The sequence below is a fragment of the Siphateles boraxobius genome, unplaced genomic scaffold (assembly GCF_051911475.1).
Source record: "Siphateles boraxobius isolate OS27281-9 unplaced genomic scaffold, OSU_SipBor_1 17, whole genome shotgun sequence".
NCBI classification, from domain to species: Eukaryota; Metazoa; Chordata; class Actinopteri; order Cypriniformes; family Leuciscidae; genus Siphateles; species Siphateles boraxobius.
Genome location: NW_027508777.1, coordinates 4,476,930 through 4,498,943, shown reverse-complemented (window position 1 = coordinate 4,498,943; position 22,014 = coordinate 4,476,930). Strand labels below are relative to the sequence as shown.

The 22,014-nt window shown below is 41.7% G+C and overlaps 1 protein-coding gene and 1 long non-coding RNA gene across 3 annotated transcripts in view; one reads left to right on the top strand and one right to left on the bottom strand.

The window, feature by feature from the left end:
- Nucleotides 1–22,014, bottom strand: part of snapc3 (small nuclear RNA activating complex, polypeptide 3) — a 172,673-nt gene that overhangs the window by 32,152 nt on the left and 118,507 nt on the right. Inside the window, exons 4-7 of one of the 2 annotated variants that reach the window (XM_077232365.1) lie at nt 19,591–19,695; nt 19,335–19,484; nt 19,133–19,215; nt 5,541–5,699 (exon numbers count right to left, since the gene is read on the bottom strand). In XM_077232365.1, the coding sequence (XP_077088480.1) occupies nt 5,541–5,699; nt 19,133–19,215; nt 19,335–19,484; nt 19,591–19,695 (497 nt within the window). The remainder of the gene's footprint in view (nt 1–5,540; nt 5,700–19,132; nt 19,216–19,334; nt 19,485–19,590; nt 19,696–22,014) is intronic. The other variant, XM_077232366.1, reaches the window with a different exon arrangement.
- LOC143740275 (uncharacterized) overlaps nt 1–22,014 on the top strand; it is a 231,033-nt gene that overhangs the window by 208,814 nt on the left and 205 nt on the right. The gene's annotated exons all lie outside the window — the stretch shown is intronic.

Genomic DNA, 22,014 nt, shown 5'->3' with positions numbered 1-22,014 from the left:
TCGACCACGCCCAGGAAGAAGCCTCCTGGTGGAGTGTGCTTTGACTCCCCAGGGGCATTGAAGTCCCTTGGCTTCATAAGCCAGAGCTATAGCCTCAACTATCCAGTGAGAGATTCTCTGCTTTGAAACAGCGGAACCCTTCGTATGGCCGCCAAAGCATACAAACAGTTGTTCTGTCTGTCTGAATAGGGCAAAACGCTCCAAATACACTCTGAGAGCCCTAACGGGGCAGAGTAGGTTAGCGTCGTGTTCGTCTCCTGGAGACGATAGCGCAGTTAGGGAGATAACCTGTGCTCTGAAGGGAGTGGTGAGCACTTTAGGAATATACCCATGTTTTGGCCTAAGGACGACCCTGCAGTCGTTAGGTCCGAATTCCAAGCAGGCAGCGCTTGCCGAAAGCGCGTGCAGATCGCCCACTCTCTTGACCGAGGCGAGTGCCAGCAAGAGCGCAGTTTAAGCGAGAGCTGCTTAAGGTGCACGGTTCGGAGTGGTTCGAACGGGGGCTCTTTAAGAGCGTCTAGGACAGTAGCTAGGTCCCAGATCGGCACTGAGGGGGGGCGTGAAGGGTTCATCCCCCTAGCGCCCCTTAGGAAACGAATAATTAGGTCGTTTCTTCCCAATGGACGTTCCATCACAGGGTCGTGTGACGCTGTGATGGCCGCCACATATACTTTGAGCGTGGAGGGGGAGCGGCCCGCCTCCAGAAGCCCTTGTAGAAAAGCGAGTACGTTCGTAATCTCGCATGTTTCAGGGTTCAGGCCCTCGGCGTTACACCAGTCACTGAACACTTTCCATTTCTGGGCATATAAGCGTCTCGTGGAGGGCGCCCACGCCTCAGCGATGGTTTTTAGCGCTCCACTCGTGAGGTTCCTGGGAACCCGTTGAGGGGCCATGCATGAAGGGCCCACATATCGGGGCGGGGATGAAATATCATCCCGCTGGCCTGACTGAGGAGGTCTGGCCTCAGTGGAATCGGCCGTGGTGCAGATTGCATTTGCATCAATTCTGGAAACCATGTTTGGTTCTTCCAGAGTGGGGCTATCAGGAGCACTGCGTTTTTCTCCTCTCTGACCCGACTGATGACCTGTGGCAGCATCGCGATCGGGGGAAAAGCATATAAGGGGCGGCTCGGCCAGCTCTGGGCGAGCGCGTCCGTGCTTTTCGTGAAGAAAAGAGGGCAGTGTGCATTCTCCTTGGAGGCGAAGAGGTCGACCTCCACCTCGCCGAAGATTTTCCATAACCACTGAATCGTCAGCGGGTTGAGAGCCCATTCTCCTGGGAGAATCTTGTCTCTGGATAGCATGTCTGCCCCTTGGTTCAGCGCGCCTGGCACATGCGCTGCTCTCAGCGAGCGCAAGTTGTGCTGGGACCATAAGATGAGTCATTGAATGCATGGAGCTCGACCTGAGTCCACCCTGGCGATTTATGTACGACACTACCGTCATGTTGTCCATTCGGACCAGGACGTGTTCGTTTTTTAGATGTGGAAGCACGGCTCTGAGAGCAAAAGCGACCGCTTTCATCTCCAGACAGTTTATGTGTAGGCGCTTCTCCGGGTTTGACCAAAAGCCGGAGACAGGCCTGCCCTCGTAAAGGGGCCCCCAACCTATTTTGGAGGCATCTGTTGTGATCATCTTTCTCCTTGTGTTCACACCCAGGCTCACGCCTGACTGGTACCAGTCGGCGGCTTTCCAGTGCGTCAGGGCTTTTATACAGCCGTGGTTCGCTCTGATTAAAAGGTGGCCCGAACGCCGCGCGTGAGCAGGGACGCGGCTCTTGAGCCAGCGTTGGAGAGGACGCATATGCAACAATCCTAGCTGGAGTATGGCCGATGCTGAGGCCATGAGACCCAGCATCCTCTGAAACCACTTGACGGGGGCGCGCGCGCCCTGAATGATGTTGCAAGGCGCCGGATGGTGAGCGCGCGTTCTGATGAGACACGAGCTGTCATTTGCATCGAGTCTAGAATTATTCCCAGGAAAGAAATCTTCTGGCTGGGAGATAGTATACTTTTTGCAAAATTGATTCTTAGACCCAGGCATTCTAGATGGCTGATAATCCAAAATCTGTGTGTTATTAACTGACTCTCTGATTGTGCTAGGACCAGCCAATCGTCGAGATAATTCAGTATTCGCACTCCCCTTCGTCTCAAGGGGGAAAGTGCTGCGTCCATACATTTCGTGAATGTACGGGGAGCCAGGGACAGGCCGAACGGAAGTACTGAGTACTGGTAAGACTGTCCCTCGAACGCGAATCTCAGAAAAGGCCTGTGATGAGGCGCTATTGGAATGTGAAAGTAAGCATCTTTCAGATCCACTGAGAGAAACCAATCTCCTGGGCGTACTTGCGCGAGGATATGTTTGGTTGTTAACATTCTGAACGAGCGAATCATTAGTGCTTTGTTCAGGTGTCTGAGATCTAGGATGGGGTGGAGACCGCCATCTTTTTTCGGTACGAGAAAATAGCGGCTGTAAAAACCTGCCCCGTTCATAGAGGGGGAAACAGTTTCCACAGCGCCCTTTTCTATTAATTTGCGCACCTCGGTGCGTAGAACATGCGAACACTCCTTTCTCACTTTCGTCTCGACCACAGTCGTAAAACGTGGTGGTCTGCGAGCGAACTGGAGCGAGTATCCGTGTTTTATTATATTCAACAACCATTTCGGCATATCTGGAATGTTTTCCCATGCCGCTGCGTGTACAGATATGGGCTGAATACAGGCTAGGGGCGGGCCGCTGTGACGTAGGGACCCGGCCAGCGAATTGCCTGAGCTCGTAGCTCTCAGAGGTGTGGGCGCGCGCTGAGCAGCCGAGTGAATGGGCGCGTGTGTGATTACAACAGCGCGCGCGCTATGTCTGTAAGACTCGCAGCCTGAGCTGGGGTTGTGTTTGACACTGCAGGGACAGTGTTTATAAGTGGGGGTGCATAGACAATGGTAGGCACACGCGTCACTTTTATAATGTTTCCCGCATTTACTGGGGATGAATTCATAACTGTGTGAACAGTGCTTGTGTGTAGTGGTGCATACATGACCGTAGGCACGTGATCTACATTCATGGGGCGTGCAGCCTGAGCTGGGAATGAATTTGGCACTGTTTGGACAGTATCTGGGAATGCACACTTTGTGGACATGTGAACCCTTAGTGACACAGGCAGAAAAAGACTCTTTTTGTGTTTTCTGTGTGTCGCCGTAAAAACGGCGTTTGTTTGCAGGTGAGCGAGCTCTGTGACTGGCCAAGTGACTGCTGTATAGACATTTCCAGCCGCCTGTACGGGGACTGGGTAATGTTTGAGATTTTGCAGAGAGAGTGGTCCGGCTTTTGCGAGACACTCTCTCTTCTCATTCCTGTGGCTAGGAAGGCTTTCGAGGCTCAGGGTTCAGCACGATCTTGGGCCGAGGACCCCGTCGCTCAGGAGGCGGCTTGCGGTTGTGGGAGCGCGAGCAGCGTCGAGCGTCAGTCTGAGGCGCGGGCTGAGAGGCGGTGGGGGCTGCTCTAGCCCGCTGAGGCTGTGGCGGCCTCTGTCTGCTCTGCGCTGAGCTTTTGCGTTTAGGCAGAAAATGGCGCATAGCTTGTGAAGCGTTCTAGGCCTCAGTGAAGCGTTCGGCGAAACCTTTAACTGCCGGTCCAAACAGCCCGCTGGTGGAGATAGGCGCGTCGAGAAACGGGGCTTTATCTGCGTCTTTCATCTCCGTCAAAGTCAGCCACAAATGGCGCTCGAGAACAGTCAAATTAGCCATGGCGCGGCCAATAGACTGGGCGGTGGCCTTCGTGGCTCGCAGGGCTATGTCAGTCGCGCTGCGTAGGTCCTTGAAGGCTTCGGGTTCGGATCCAGACTCGCCTAGGGAGCGGAGAAGCTTTGCTTGGAACACTTGAAGTACCGCCATTGAGTGAAGCGCTGACGCAGCTTGGCCTGCGGGGGCGTAGGCGCGACCAGCGAGAGCCGAAGTAGTGCGGCAGGGCTTCGAGGGGTGGGAAGCGTTGGCTTTCCATCCAGTGGAGGAGGGCGGGCAGAGATGATTGGCCATGGCCTCCTCGAGGGGCGGCGTTCCCTCGTAGCCTCTTTCCTTCGCGCCGTCCACAGAGGAGAGTGACGAAGAAAAAGAAGGCTTCAGACGCGCAGAGTGGGGGGCTTTCCATGACTTGGTGAGTTCGTCGTGAACTTCCGGGAAGAAAGGAGAAGGCCTTTTCCGAGGGGCCTGCTGGCGCCCCTGCAAAATACCACTCGTCCAGTCGGCTTCGGGTTGGTTCTTCGGGAGAAGACCAATCGAGCCCGAGGTCCTCCACGGCCTTAGAGAGGATGCGGACAATCTCCGTATCCATAGAGGATCCCCCACTCGTGTTAGTTAGCGTCGACGGGGCGGGGTCGAAAGTGGCCAGTCGCCAGATGCAGCGTCGATGGACAAAGAGTCATCTCCCCCGTCGTCCTCGGACGTGCCGAAAGTCACAAGGCCCACCGCTCTGCTAGAGGGGTGTGGGTCCGGCTGGGTGAACTGGACCGGCGGTGGGGAGGACACGAGAGGCGGTGAAGCACGCGGAGACTGGCTCGGCGTGACGTCACTGAGCTCAAGTTCAGGAAGCCTCTGTGAGCGGCGCTTTTTCTTAACACGCGGCTCAAACAGAGGGGTGTCGGCGATGGGCTCGCTCGCGGTGAAAACGGCGAAGGGAGCCCGCAGTGCGGAGAGACCCAGGTCGTCACATTCCGGGCATCCGCCCTTGGTCAAAGCAGCTTCTGCGTGGTCCCGGCCCAGGCAGCGAGCGCAGACGATGTCACGATTCCCGTCCGGAAAAAGGTCTCTGCACGACCCGCAGGAAGGCATTTGGAACAACGCCTCAGAAAATTGCTCTTTTACAAATGTCGCGGGGCGAACAGATGTAAATACTTGCGTGTAGCGCGCCGGATGGCTCAGTAGGATGGCGTTCGAAGGCGGCTGAAGATGCCGACGTCCTCGTAGCAATCCCGCTGGTACGCTTTTCCACGGCGGCGAAGGCTTTCAATAATCCGGAGGATTCAGCGAAGAAGGTGTTCGCTGAAGGAGATTAAATCTAAAGAACTCTCATGACGGGGCGCCCAATATATAGCGCTTGGCCACGCCCATCTTGGCGGGCTCTGACGCGTGCGGGCACGAGGCGCGCTCATTGGTCGCGCATTCAGATTCGCCCCGTCATTGGTTCGAGCAAGTTGCCCTAGCACAGCCAATGACCGAGCTCCTTCGCTCATTGCTGTCTGCTGTGCAGCTGCAATGCGTTTTACATAAAGACTTCAATATTCTCGAGAAAAGGAGTTTTCCCATAGCGTAAGCTACTTACGCAATAGGAGAGACCTCTCGAAAGGGAACTACCCATACCACCACACCTGTCCTTAACCTTACCCGTATCACACCTCAATAGCAGCAAAAGTGGTTTACAATACAACATGAACACAATAAGTACATTGTACTTATTTTTCGATGTAAGTACAAAGTACTTAAAGCCACTTAATATTTAGAAGCTTTAGAAGAAATTTTTAGAAAAATGAGCATGAAATGAAAAAGGGCTGACCTGACGTCAGTGAGGATAACAACATGTTCACAATCACCCTGGTGAGTGTATAAATATGGAAACCCAACTTTCATCTTCAGGTCATAGAAAGACGTGTCCTCCATCTTAGCAGTCTTGAAATCTGGGAAGTCTCTGGTTCTGGCCCATTCTTGTGTGGTCCTTCAGCAAATACATACATTTTAAGTCTGACAAATCCACAACTAGCTTGCTGTTTTTTTTACTATTTTTTTAAAATCTATTTAATTGCTATTGCCAAAGAGACAGAAAACAACTGGTTATTGGATGAAATAAGAAATAAGAAATAAAATAAAGTGGTGACTAAAGTATAATAAAAAATAAAGGAGCAATTAAAGCTGAAAAGCATCATAAACAGTCCACACAATGAATAGACCAAATTTTAAAGCAGTTAAACTGAGGTGGAAACGGGGTCAAAAATATGTCAATTACTGAAAGCACTTCAATCTGATTGTATTTTGTGCACAGGACTTGGCTCTCCCAGCAAAAGTGATCTAGGGTTGAAATAAGAGGGGAGGTTCTTGCCAAAATCCAAATCACAAGTAATTACAGGAGACACATTTTATAAGAGGTGGAAATAGGGCCTTTGGACTCAATGTGAATGAAATGTCAATGAGTATGTTAAAGCATTACCAAATGTCAACCATACCATGTTGCTTTTAAAAGCACCATAAAAGTTTTGTTTTTATTGTGTTGGAGCTTGATAGTCCAAATGTACTTAAAATACAGTACAGAGCATTTTTTTCCAAATCCACAATATAAACCCCATGATGCCAAATCAAAAACCTAAATTGTAGTAACTTTGCACGTTTATTAAAAAGAAAAAGCTGAAATATCACATTGGCTTAAGTATTCAGACCGGTAACTCAGTACTTCGTTGAACCTTTGGCAGTGATTATTGGCTAAAGTTAATCGGTTAAACGATTTAAAACGTAATTTTTGAAAACGTTTTCTACATGGCAAAAAAATATGCTATAGGTTTTTGAGAGAAAAACAAACAAACAGATATTTTGCATCCAAGTCACATTTACATGAATGTAAATAGAGCAAAATGTTTACAAACATTATAAACACTATGAACATAGCTATAAGCTATTTTAGTTACCCTTACTCCACAATAAATGCTTTCAATTTAACAGAATACCGAATAGAACAAGAATGAAAAATATAGTAGCTAAAGCCTATAAAGGTTAAGCCAAAACAAATTAATTTCAAGAAAACTAAAACCGGCGTTGGGCTCAAGTAGACAACCTTGCTCATTCGGCACAAATCCAAATGTTTCCATAAACGCAATGTATCTGGTGGTAACTATGATTTATTATGTAATTTATGCTTTTTACTACACTCTTGTTACAATATCCAAGTAAAACATCATCCTTCTAAGTTTAAAAATGTGCTAGGCATAACACCACCGTGGGATGGTAATCACGCTGAATGGCACAGATTGCAGAATGGACTATTTAAAGTGAGAAGTGAATATATTAGGATGACTATTTTATTTTGATAATGAACAGGCTGTGATAGCAATGCTAGTACTGATAGGCTGTGTGTGTGAGGCGATCTGCGCAACTGTTAATTTCGTTAACAAAAACTAAGTAGGGATGTTCATATTGACCGTTTAACCGTTAACCGAAAGTAAACATTTTAACCGATTAATACTACCAGTTAAATGGTTTAAAAGTTAAACGTTTTTTTTATGTTTTTTTTTGCTGTATGGTTAAAAAAATACTATAAAAAATACCATGTAGCCTATTTGTTAACTCACGGGGCATGTCGACACGCAACCACACGTGCCTACAGACATATTTCGCTGAGCAAGCAAAATGAAGCGAGTGAAAAGAAGTACTGTGTGGGACCATTTCGACAGAAAGAGCGACGAAGTTACTTGCAAAATATGCTATGCAGTATTAAAATACTGCAGTAGTACAAGTGCAATTCAATATCACTTGCGAAGCAAACATCCACGAGCAAATGAAAGGCGCTTCCCGAAGCTGGCCACTCTAGTGAGACATTATCTCTCTATTCCCGGGATATCTGTGCCATCGGAGAAGGTGTTTTCTGCTGCGGCTCTAACTGTCAACAGGCTGCGCTCCAGACTAACCCAACATCATGTAGACATGTTACTTTTTTTAAATCAAAACTAGACAAGGTGTGGATTGAGGTAGGCCTGCTATTTTTATTTGACGAAAAAACAGTCTGACGGAAAACAAATTGCCGTTTTTTCAAAGCTTCAAACGGATTCAGTGTTTTCTTTTTGTCATCTTAATTTGTGAATTATTTAAGTTAAAATATATACAGGTCCTTCTAAAAAAATTAGCATATTGTGATAAAGTTCATTATTTTCCATAATGTAATGATAAAAATTTAACTTTCATATATATATATAGATTCATTGCACACCAACTGAAATATTTCAGGTCTTTTATTGTTTTAATACTGATGATTTTGGCATACAGCTCATGAAAACCCAAAATTCCTATCTCAAAAAATTAGCATATTTCATCCGACCAATAAAAGAAGTGTTTTTAATACAAAAAAAATGTCAACCTTCAAATAATTATGTTCAGTTATGCACTCAATACTTGGTCGGGAATCCTTTTGCAGAAATGACTGCTTCAATGCGGCGTGGCATGGAGGCAATCAGCCTGTGGCACTGCTGAGGTGTTATGGAGGCCCAGGATGATTCGATAGCGGCCTTAAGCTCATCCAGAGTGTTGGGTCTTGCGTCTCTCAACTTTCTCTTCACAATATCCCACAGATTCTCTATGGTGTTCAGGTCAGGAGAGTTGGCAGGCCAATTGAGCACAGTAATACCATGGTCAGTAAACCATTTACCAGTGGTTTTGGAACTGTGAGCAGGTGCCAGGTCGTGCTGAAAAATTAAATCTTCATCTCCATAAAGCTTTTCAGCAGATGGTAGCATGAAGTGCTCCAACATCTCCTGATAGCTAGCTGCATTGACCCTGCCCTTGATAAAACACAGTGGACCAACACCAGCAGCTGACATGGCACCCCAGACCATCACTGACCCACAGGACTTCAGGCATTTTTCAGGCAAGTGTACTTGACACTGGACTTCAGGCATTTTGGCATTTCCTTCTCCCCAGTCTTCCTCCAGACTCTGGCACCTTGATTTCCGAATGACATGCAAAATTTGCTTTCATCCGAAAAAAGTACTTTGGACCACTGAGCAACAGTCTAGTGCTGCTTCTCTGTAGCCCAGGTCAGGCGCTTCTGCCGCTGTTTCTGGTTCAAAAGTGGCTTGACCTGGGGAATGCGGCACCTGTAGCCAATTTCCTGCACACGCCTGTGCACGGTGGCTCTGGATGTTTCTGCTCCAGACTCAGTCCACTGCTTCCGCAGGTCCCCCAAGGTCTGGAATCGGTCCTTCTCCACAATCTTCCTCAGGGTCCGGTCACCTCTTCTCGTTGTGCAGCGTTTTTTGCCACACTTTTTCCTTCCCACAGACTTCCCACTGAGGTGCCTTGATACAGCACTCTGAGAACAGCCTATTTGTTCAGAAATTTCTTTCTGTGTCTTACTCTCTTGCTTGAGGGTGTCAATGATGGCCTTCTGGACAGCAGTCAGGTTGGCAGTCTTACCCATGATTGCGGTTTTGAGTAATGAAACAGGCTGGGAGTTTTTAAAAGCCTCAGGAATCTTTTGCAGGTGTTTAGAGTTAATTAGTTTATTCAGATGATTAGGTTAATAGCTCGTTTAGAGACCCTTTTCATGATATGCTAATTTTTTGAGATAGGAATTTGGGGTTTTCATGAGCTGTATGCCAAAATCATCAGTATTAAAATAAAAGACCTGAAATATTTCAGTTGGTGTGCAATGAATCTAAAATATATGAAAGTTTCATTTTTATCATTACATTATGGAAAATAATGAACTTTATCACAATATGCTAATTGTTTGAGAAGGACCTGTATATATATTTAGTGTAGGCCTATTTTATGTTTTTCTCTATTGTCACTGTCAGAAATGCTACAGGTGAGTGAAAATGTGATGTGAATCCAGGTTCTTTTGTTGATCCGTTCTGTATGCTGCTGTTTGCTCGTTAATATAAACCCGTGAATTTTTTTTGTTGGTATTTTTAACGGGCCACAGACACTCAATTTTATTTTTATTCAATGCCAATTCAATATTAGAATCTTATCAGTTAACGGTTAATAGTCGGATAACGAGCGCCGGTTGTCGGTCGGGAAAATTAACCGTAATGAGCATCCCTACTATGAAGAACACGTTTTCTACCCGATGTTACTTAATCTTTGCAATCTGTCAAACATGCGCACGCGTTCTCTCTACATTGCGGAAGCGCAGCTAATCTGAAAACACTGCCAAACAAGTACAGTAGGTGGACAACCAGAATGCCTATTACCGCGAAATACACCGCGGCAAAAATAAACCAGTCGCATTTCAAAGTCGTTCGCAAAATGACCACCAGGTGGCGCAAAGGGACATTTAGCGAAGCAAAACGTAATTATGTAAAAGCAGTCTACATTTTAAATAGAATGTAGCAGACTTTTAGAGCAGAACATTTTATGAATCAAAAGTTAAAATAGGCCTTATTTCGCAGTCAGTGAAAATAAATTGGGTGCAATCAATGACGCTAAACTATTGAGGAATGAGAAGATTGAAGAGCGCTTCTCTCGCGCGCGCGCACACTGACTCCTGAACAACGAACTTCTGGGCATTTCTCAGTGAGAAAAGTTGTGGTCGAGTGGTAGAACTTAGGTTTCAATCATTTTGATGACACTGTTTCAAATCCCGAATAAACATGGTATTTACAAAATTACCATGCATTTCCATTTTACACTAAGGAACAAATCTCATCCAACCGATTGACTGAATTTACGTCTTCAAAAGCAGTTCTGTTAAAAAAATAGAAAATAAAACTTCATGGGGCTCCATGCAGAAAGAGTTTTTAAAAACATAAGCAAGGTGCGATTTGCCGGTGGGAGATTTCCCCCCTCCACAGTAATCAATGCTGTAATTAGCCTAAATAGACCATGTCAAATATATATATATTTTTTTTTTTTTAAATATGCAACAAGCACGTTTAAACAACAAACAATAAAATCTGAACCAGCGCTTCTGCCCCTGTATTGAGAGAAAACATGCAGCGCGTTTCAGTTACGATCCTGGTTCCAGTGGCCTTAATACATTGATTCGCGGCTTTTTAAAATGTCACAAAGCATTTTGAGGTGGTTTTGAACGAAATATTGAAGTTTATAATTAGGTATTTTGACACCACGCCGAGTGCGTATTCTAAAATCGGGTTTATTCTGGCATTGAATTACAGTTCGACAAACGCGGCGGCGTGTTCACTTGAATTTATTTTTCTTATAACAGCTAAAATAAAATAATATTTTAAAACTGTAAAAGGTCTACTTTTTTTCATGTAAAGTAGGCCTACACTCACAATAGGCTAACGACAAAAAGTTTTCTCGCTCTAGGAGCGAACACACACTGGAGAAACAAACGTTTGGGCATTTCTCAGTGAGTTAAGACATGGCCGAGTGGTAGAACTTACGGTTCGAACATTAAGATGACACGGGTTCAAAGCCCGATTAAACATGGACTACTGTAGTTAAATTTTATATTTAGGCTATTACTGCAGAGAGATTTGTCTAGTTCTAAAACTCTGTTACACCATTTAATTTTTTGCTTATATTTATAAAATAAAATTACCATGCATTTCCATTTTAAACTAAGGAACAGATAGTATCCAAAAGAACGACTTTACATCTGTATATTAATAACAATCGTAATGTCAAAAGCAGTTCTGTAAAAATAAAAATAATAATGATAATAGCCTAATAATAATTTTATATATATAGGGCATATATAATCCCCGTCCCCCCTGGCAAATCGCACTTTACTTAAAACCTTAAAAATCAAAGCATATATATATGCTTTGATTTTTAAGGTTTTAAGTAAAGTGCGATTTGCCAGGGGGGACGGGGATTTCCTTCTGGTCTAAACATCCCTGCTTCTGCTGAATTATTTTAATACCCCAACACCCCTCCCTCCACAGTAATCAATGCTATAGGCTACTTCACCAATAGACCATAAACATATAAAATAAAGACAGCCTATGCAACAGGCACGTTTAAACGACAAACAATAAAACCAAAACCAGCGTTTCAGTTGTTCATTAGTTCCAGTGGCCTTAATGCAGGCACGGCTTTACAAAATGTCACAAAGCGTTTTGAGATTATTTTGAATGAAATATTGAAGTTTATAATTAAGTGTTTTGGCACAACACGCCGAGTGGCCATATGCATTTTTCTAAAATTGGGTTTTATTCTGGCATGTCGAATTAGTGTTCAACAAACGTGGCGGCGCGTTCATTTGGATTAATTTTTTTCATAACAGCTAAAATAACTTAATAGGCTACTCCATGATTTTTTGGTCATACAGATAAGAGTATAGTAGCCTACATCGTTCAAAACTGTAAACTTTTATTCATATTAAGCTAACGACAAAAGTTTATCTGTCGTCTCTGTCTCCGGGAACTACGCGTCACAAATATGAACCGAAAGCCAGTTGCCTCAGCTCAGTCACAATAAGAAATCGGCTATGTCTAAAGCCTTTAAATGTCTAAATATTTAGGTTAATAAATGTTATCTGATTATGTAATCCATATGAAAACGAGAGGTACCAGTTTAGCCATCATGTAAGCGCTTCCCAATGAGAAAATGACAAGGGTGAAAATCTCACTCTAATTAAATGTAGGGTAAATCGCCCTGAATTAAAATGTAAAAATAGATCAATTAATTTATTTGTCAAACTGTTGCGATATCATTCATTTAAGTTCATAATTATTCTATAAATGTTATTTAGTTTAGCAGCAGTACCACGAAGCACCGTGGTTCGAGATTTATTTGAATAATAATAATAATAATAATAAAAACTTAATTCACAAATTGCATGCACCCTGGTTGTAAGAATCTAAAGATCCCTGTAGAATTTAATATTGAGTTGAACATTTTGTTCATGACAACAAATGAGAATTCCTGAGAACATGCGTTTATAGTTTTGCTTGGAAAAAGCTGGCCCAAACCAGTTTTATTTCTTAAATTAGAAATAGTTAAATATTTAGTAATAAACTTTCATAACTGAAATACCACTACATGTACCAAGCTTAAATCATTTAATTCCTTCTTTATCAACACTTTAATAGCCTAATGCTAATGTCAAGAATAGCGATTTAAGCGTGAATTGCGCTTAAAACTTTGTTTGTTTTTTTGTCGATCTCAAACTCAGCCTGTGGGGGGGTTGGAGGGACAGTTCAGTTGGTTTATCGTGGGGGTGCAGGACAATAGGTGTTAATGTTCCTCTTTAATATGGAGATTGTCATATAGCCAGCCTGATGAGCAAAGGCAAAATTATTTTAAGGATAAATCTCTCGATGTGTCCAAATGTAGGCCCCATATCTTATTTTTATAAATATTGTAGTTTATTTATTGTAGCATATTTTAAAAAAATTCACACAAAATTTAAATTGAAGTGTTCAATCCAGTTGTTACAACTGGTTTTGTAGAGTTTTAGAATGTTTGAGCAGTGTGTATGATTGTCAACAATCTGGCATTATCTAAACATGAACTGTTGACGAAACTCGTTCATGCCAAGAAACGAATGGTAGTGACCAGCAGATACAGAGCTCTTTAATTCGCGATCAACCTCGTTTTATTGTAAGGTGAATTCAACAAGGCATGCTGTGTCTTTGGAGCAACAAAGGCTAAATAATACTGTATTTATAATTTATAATTACTGTATTTTTTTGGCGATTTTGGATGACACACAGCGACATATACAGTATTATCAGCTGTATGACGGCCAATTGGTTAACAGCATGTATTCTACAATGAGATTTGATCTCAGGTCGCTTGAAGCTTCGACAGTCTCATGTCATTGCGTTGACCCACAGAGCTACCGTCAGAACACTGTTCGAATAATGTCTTATGCTCTTTGCAAAGCCTCATTGATGTAGCTTAATATGTTTCTATTGCAATGTTTTAAGTTTTCATTATTTATTCAATTTAATCTCAGTAATTTCAGTATTGTGATTATGAATTATTGTAACTACGTTTCACGTAAATTCATCTGCTACCAGCTTTCAATCGCTCTGAATGAGCCGCAGCGTGGCGGCAGATTACGCAAAAGAGAGAATAAACGGATACTATTCAAAGTCTGTGATTGTAGCGCCTCTTAGCGGTAAAAGGCAGCAAATACACCCCAAATTTTACCGCCGCGGCAGGACGGCTGCGGTAAAAGTGTTATTCTGGTTGTCCACCTACTGTAAGCTGAAGTTTAGTGATCTTCATTTGAGATTTTCTACTTAAATGAAAGTGTAATTCAGTCAGTCTGTGTTCAGTCATGAGCTGCTTGCCCTGTTCACTGTGACTAAATCTGCGATCAAAGTGCAGACTGATATCCAGCAGTGGTTCGCGAACTGGGGTACGCAAACAAAATGTTGAGTTTTGCCATCATTTAATTCTACCCCACCTTAAATAACATTCAAACTGAGAATGTGTTTTTAGAAGGTAAAATGGCTTAAATGCATGATATCTAATCAAATTACCTTATCTTTTGCGGTCAAAACTGACTGCATCTACACAAGCCAGCAAATCGCTCTACATAAGTGATGTTCTGGACAATATACCTTGGTAAAACTGGGGATTTAGCACTTAATAGTACGGCTGCACAAATAATCGCAATTTACATGTAATTGCACTTATATCGAGTTTGTTTATCGCGATTTTGAAATCGCAAAGGCTGCGATTGTTTTTCATGCGCAGCATGTCATTGATGTATGGCTCTGTAAACACTGCTCCATCTGAAAGCACTCTGAGTTTGAGTCACTTATAAAGTGAATTTGAAAAAGCAACACGCGTCAAACATCTTTCCAAACATGAGAAGCATTTATTAACCTCTTGTTACTAAAAGACAACATTTATTAACATGTTTTTACTCCAAACTCATTTCATAACGACAGTTGAGCATCCTTCTGTGAGATGATGTGGCTTCTTACATAGGAAAAAGGCAGTTGTGTGTTTATTAGTCATGTTTAATCAAAGCATTTCAATATTCTGTTTATTCAGATACAGCAATATGTGAGCATAGGGACTTCCTGGAATGATTTTTGTTATTATACTTCTGCGGCGGGGCATATTTGGCGTGTCTGCGTGAGACGCCCTCTGGCTTTCAGATGGAGCAGCATTTACTACCGATCAGCCGTGCTACACTGTCAAGCTGCACATAAAATAATCGCAGCCTTTGTCAAATCGGGTGTGGTTTCATTGTGATTAATCATGCAGCCCTACTTTCTAGCATGAAGAGCAATTAGACACAGACTTTGCATAGAGATTTAAGATTAAAACTATTCGATAGAAAAACATCCAGCAAACATCCCAAATACCCACACGATTTCAAATGTGACACTGATTTTCAACAAACAGTTCAACAAACAAAAGGGTAATATTAATTGATGTTCATTTTAAACACAGTATTGTCTTTTTTGCCCCATTTTGCAACTAAATAATAGTTACAACGAAAGCCACAGCAGAATTGCAGCACACAGTGGTGTTTCGTGAACGAATCTGTGGCTTTCAACAAAATGTGAAATTCAATGACCCATTCATTAATACAGCCAGCCACTTGCTTCATTACTGAATGAATGAATGGCTCAATGACTCACTCATAAAGACTACCTACTGGCTGTTTTAATTTAATATTTAAAAGTATCACTTAATTTTTACCATTATTGCATATTTCTAGGGCTGGGCGATATGGCCTAAAAAAAATGATCCCCGATTTTTTCACAAAAAATCCGATTTACGATTTAAATCGATTTTTTTCTCGCCCTACTTAAAATCAATCTGCAGATGACAAAGAAATTGTTCAAAACAAGTTTTAACATTTTTTTTTTTGTTTTAATATTCCCTTCTGGGATTTGATCTCCATTAAAGTGCAATCAGAAACAACAAGCCAAAAAGACAATAGGACAGGCCCTGTCTTTGAAAACAATGAAAATGTAACAAAATAAAATGGGTGGATTGGGATTTGGTGGATGTGTAAAAAAAAACAAAAAATTTGCATCACAATAAGTGTATTGTGATAATAAAATTATGTTTAGTTACCAAATAATTTGACAAAGTTTACTGGTATGCTACTGTTTTTATTATTGCTTTTATTATATACACAAATTTCACAATTTCAATTAAATTCTTGTGATTTGATTCTGATCTTGATTCAATATAAATTCCTTTGGATAAATAGGTACAGTAGATACGTTAATGTGTAAATTGTTCTCCAAAAAAAAAAAAAATCACCTGATGCTGTAAACATACAGAGAGCCCTGTCAGCTGGTATTATTAAAGGTTAAAACTTACTTAAATTAAATATAATGCGTTTTTTATTTTATAATGCGTCTAACTAACCTGCGTGCTATGGGTCATTAAAAGGCATCCTGAGGTAAATGTAACGTTACGTGACATATGTTGTTCTCCAGCTGTTTTATGGACATTTTTCCGCGGTTGAAAAACACTAATCGATCGATTTTATTACATTTCGGCAAGTTGGTAGTAAAGAGTAACAGATGTTCGGTTCACGTGCCACTTGAACTGAGATCTGCCAGCGTTCTTTCACGTCACATTTACAAGCGCCAAAACGGTGTTTATTGTTTGAATTTTGTAATAAAATTGACAGAATCTGAGAGCTGAGAATCTGTTTCATATCGATAGTAACCTGCTCGGTCTTGTCTGTCGGGTGTCAGTGTCCTCTTTGCTTCGCGATTTGTCTCTGCATGAGAAAATGGATGTGTGCTGTGAGAAAATGGATATGTGGCGTGAGAGCGTGTAAAAAGTGACAGAATTGCGTCTCTCACAGTGAACTCGTGAGAGTTGGCAGCCCTGCAGATTCAGCTTGGAGCCTAAATGTTTTGGCGGGTGTGCTTCTGCTGCCGCGGTCTTGCTCATTTGCCATGTTGTTTGTGTATCTCTATCATGGCAAGCGCTGAGCCCGGTCGGAACTACGGGAGCCCAGATGGGAGCGTCAGCGGTTGTTAAAGAGAAAACCGATTTTCATTCAAAAAAATCGGCGTAAACTACACATTCGAGTTAATCGATAAAATCGATTTATCGCCCAGCCCTACATATTTCTCTATTGAACATTTTTTATTTAAAGCATTGTTTATTTTATAAAAAGTTATTTATAAAAGGTAAAAAATGGACTGGAAAAATCGATTTAAAGGGACAAATATTGAGGGGGGTACGCAGAAGGATGTTAGGTACGCCACTCTAAAACGTTTGAGAATCACTGAACTAAGGAAAAGGGATATGTAGAATTGCACGAGTACTACTGCTAAGAGTGCAATGTAAATACAGCCTATTGCCTTGATTCAAATTTGTCATAAGCTTAATTGAATTGGTCTAAAGAGAAATATATGACGACTATTTTTGTCTAAAGTCTACATATGAAATGCTGACCAACAAAATGAATGTTGGTAACTGCAGTTTGACAAAGTAATGACTAAAAGTTGACAAAAATGCAAAGACTTTGTCAACTAAAGCTAGACAAACTATGAAAGGCTAAAATGTGACTAAAACCAAAGCCATCACTGATCATACTTTTATCTGTGTATACTTGCAATAAAAACATTTTCCTTTTGTAAAATAAAGAAAACAAACAGGATGCGGTTTCTGCCGTTTCAGTTTCCTTTTGAAGAATCTGTTTTTGGAGGGTGTCACAAAAAAGAATTGAAACTCAACATACAACGTACTACTTGTCGCACAGTTTTTTTTCTTTCGTTTTGTTATAGTCTTAATAATTTAAGTGAAATATACTTTGCGCTTTTTCTGTTATATAGCATTTTATTCTGTGTTTCTCAAATCCATTAACATATACTGACATATCGCTTGAGACTTAAGCCTGGTTCACAATGAAGGATAATTAGGCCGATTTTAGCCCCGATTTACCCCTTCCGACAATCTTAAGGATGCTCCGATTATCGTAAAATAATCTGATCAGATATTCCTGGCGTGTGTGGTGTGTTAAGACTGCTCTCGTCTGCTCGGAAGGACGTCGGGACCGCTCCGATCTCAAATCGGGGATATACAACATGTTGGATTACTTTGGCCCGATTTCTCCTCGTGTGCGGTTTCCCCCGGGGACAAACGAGCACGCAGCCTGTGGACTGTGGCGTGTAGCCAATCAGAAAGGGAGGTGACGAAGCGCATAGGAAGCACCGGGAAACAAAATCAAAACAGCCGGCGGCATGGCGCACCAGAAAGTCCGGTGGACGTCGGAGATGGATTCGGTTAAAAACAAACTACAAACTATCGCCACTGCATCCTCTTCGTCCGCCATTATTGTTTACTCTGAAGTCACGTTTGATCTCGAGGGATTTTGCGAGATTTTCCGTCTGACCTGGGAATGCTCAGGAGTCAAATCGGTTTGTGTGTGATATGTTGATTTTGCCGTGTGTTAAAAGACCAAAACTGTTAGACCCGTGATTTTTTATCGCCGTGTGTGGGGTCTCTCAGGTTTGGAAAATCGGCCGACAATTTTCAAATCGTCCCGTGTGAACCAGGCTTTACTGATATAAGTAGACATTTTTGGAGTACTACTTTGATTGCACAATGCACATTTCTTAATATTAATCCTAAAATGTGTTTCAATATCACTATTAGTAAGAATAGTATGAGCGCTGTATAATATCATTCTTTTATTCAAGATATTTAAAGTGTACCTCAAGTATACTTGCAATAGTTCCACTTTAGCACAATCGAATATACTTAAGTATAGCTTCAGTTGGACCTCAGCACTATTTCCGGATAGCTAAAGTGCATAAAGTACAAACTTTGTTGTTTTAATTTAGCAGACTTTAAGCATACCAATTTAGTATGCTAAAAGTACAATTGCGTGATATTTACATTAAGTACATAAATATGTTAATGTATTTGTATTATACTTCGCACAAAATGTATTTTAAATACATTTTTGTAGATTTATTTTTCACTAGGGTAGACATGTCAAGTCAATTTAATTAGCCTCAGGTAGACTAAATCAAAGTGTAAAAAAGTTCTCAAATGTCCAAAGATCCAGAGAAATGGGATCCAACAGAGCATCATAACAAAGGGTCTGAATGTGTCCGTCAATGTGATTTTTCAGTTTTGCCTTTTTAATAAATTTGCTTAACTATACTTTACTATACTAATTGATGGAATGTTGATTGATCTGAAAATAAAGTATTTCAGCAGAAGGCTGTAACATAACAAAAAGTGGGGAAAAATAAAAATCTGACACTTTCAGAAATACTTTCTGAATACACTGCACATGTAAATGAGTGATTTTAAAAACATTAAGGTGAATATTTGACAAAATTTAAATGTTTTACTTATTCACCAATCAATGGTTAGTGTACAAATGTGACGCTTTGAAAATGCACAAGACTCTTGGATTTAGTGCAATATCAGAATAAAAATCTCTAAATGCTATATTATATATTAATATAGAATTTAAACATTAGTATTTAATATATTATTAACCTACACATTAGTTCTTACATGCTGATGTCTTGACATTCTGGGAACCGTGTGTCATTGAAGAATGTTCCATTGAAGAAAAAGAAAGCAGACTTGTAATGATCCTAAGAAAAATAAACAAACATTCACTTTTTAGCTGTATGCTTGCTATCTTTCCCAATGTTGCTCAAAAATGTGGTTTATATTGAGTGTTTTTATGACATCCTGTGTGTTTGTTTCTAACCTTGCTGATGAACTGTGGTACCATGTCTGGAGTGTTGCTGAACTCTCCAAACACCTGCAGGTCACTGACGCAGCAAATCGCATCTCTAAGATCACTCAGCCTCTGAGAGCCCAACACATGCAGAGTCTGATATGCCCTCACATACTTAAACTGGCACAAAAAATAAACATTCATTTATTGGAGAAGCTTACTGAGACTCATTTATATTGTTAAATCAAATTAAACTTATATGTGTGTTTATATGTTACATACATACCCGCTGAAACAGAATGGGATACATAATATTGAAGGTCAACATGATTTCTCCTTCAGGCATCAGGTCTCTGGGGTTATCAGGCTTCTTACCTAAGGATATCATCTCCTGCATGAATAAGACATATATTAATGCCTGGGACACACCAAGCCGATGGCCAACCATCGGGCAATGCTGGGCTAGTTTTGAGCATTGGTCAGCTTAGTTTTTTCAGTGTGTTTGTTCCACACGGTTGGCTCTAGTTGGACGCCGTCAGCTGTTTGTTGGCCAATTCTTTTTGTCGAATCAGTGGCGGAGCTCGTCCGTAAGAGATAGATCACTTCAGTTGGCTGTTCAGCTTAGCAAATCCACACATGCATAGACGTAATTTACGGGTGGGACATGTCCCCACCACTTTTTTCCAGGCTCGACATTGTCCCTACCACTTTTTGAAACATCTCACGGCACTGATGTAGCCTACCAAATGCAAATTAAATATCTCCAGTTGATTAGCAAAATATAAATTTTGTTTGTTTGTTAATGAGAGATGATCTGGCGCTGGAATGTGTTTGAAATCATGCTAAGCATTGGTTGCCCCTGTTATCAGTGGCGGAAGGAAACTGTGCTCTCTTGGGGCTCATGCACAGTCTTCATATAGATGAGTGCTTCAATCTATAGCTTAACGCCTTTGCGGAGACTCTCGATTCGTTGCGGTGATATCAAAAAACAAAATGCACACAAACATGTCTCTGCTCTTAACATAAAATCACTGATGAACATCTTTAGTTTTAATAAGAAAAGAATATATATATATATATATATATATTACTATACGAGGGTGGATTGAACCCAGAACCTCAGACACGCTTAACAAAAATTCTAGCACCAGATTGTTACTGTCATGGAATGGCAGGACACAGACAGATTTTATAATACCAAGGTTTATTATGAGCACAGGAAAGATAATAGCAGTTGATAGATGAACGTTGTTGACAGGATGAGAACTGAAGGAAGTCTGAACGAATCTCTTATCTGAATGCAGGCATACGAGGAGAACCGAAGAGAGTAAAGGTGAAGACCAGACTGGAAGGAGGATCAGATAAGACGAGGACCCAAGGAGACTGTATGGAGACCGGATGATGGAGTTAACTAGACTAGCTGGTTTGTAAACGATTCAGGAGTAGCGGTAGAGACTCGGGTAAGTCGGTGTAACAGCGAACGAGACCGGACAGAGAACTGACGAAGCTGCTGTGCATAAATAGTGCTAGTGATAGGGAAGCTGAGTGGCAACAGGTGGTGAAGGCAGGTGCAGATAATCAGTATTCAGGGGAAAGTGAACGAGTGGGTGGAGTGAGGATGTCTGGTGCTGATAATGGTGGATCCGTGACAGTTACTGCACACGAGCATTAATATCAAATTATACATTTATTCACTGACATGAAACTATCAGGTTAAAGGGGTCATATGAATGTTCTAAAAAGAACATTATTTTGTGTATTTGGTTTAATGCAATGTGTTTATGCAGTTTTAGGTTGAAAAAAGTCATTATTTTACACATGCCGTACATTATTGTTGCTCCTCTATGCCCCGACTTTCTGAAACATGTCGATTTTTACAAAGCTCATAGTTCTGAAAAGCGCGTTGTGCTCTGATTGGCCAGCGCTCCAGGGCATTGTGATTGGCCCGAAATACCTTAAGCGTGTGACGGAAATGTCATGTCCCTTACCATGTGGAACATCAGCTCCCAAAGCAATAATGACGGGTTATAATGTCGGTACTACCACCTAATCAATGCGAGCCCAAATCTGATCCGGAAAATGCAGATGATGATCCAAGCTGATCGATCAACTTTGCCAGCGCGACTAGACCAGGATTTATCAGATTGGTAAGGTTTTATTTCATTGTGGACATAATTACTGATTATATTTACTTGTACTGTCTTTTTATGCATCAAATTATGGGGGTGAGAACACTATGTAAAAATTAAACCATGTCTGCATTTGTGATCGTAGAACTGACAAACAAGCGCTACTCTATACTGCTCAAAACTCGCGTTTGAATAGTCAGTAGCAAATTCTTAAAATATGAAAACATACTTTTCACAAACGATTCACATACAAATCACAAAACGTCTTCGAGTCAGAAGCGCCAGACTGTACTTGCAAAGCCCCACTTTTTAGAATCAGCCTTTGTGCACAGACGACCTTGTTACTCTCCCAGATTCTGGAAACAGTCCTCCGAAAAATGCGCAGCACAGTCGAATTTTTTGGTTGTACTGTTCTGGAACAGAGTTGTTAATTAAGCTTAACCACCGTGTTCTAATTGTATCCTCTTGTGGAAGGCCAAAGAAAGTATTTTGGCTTTTGCAACGAAAAACAGCGTCTCCACGAAATGGTGGCGGCGGCAGCAACAATAATACAGCGAGAATAAAAGTTACTCCTTTCTTTG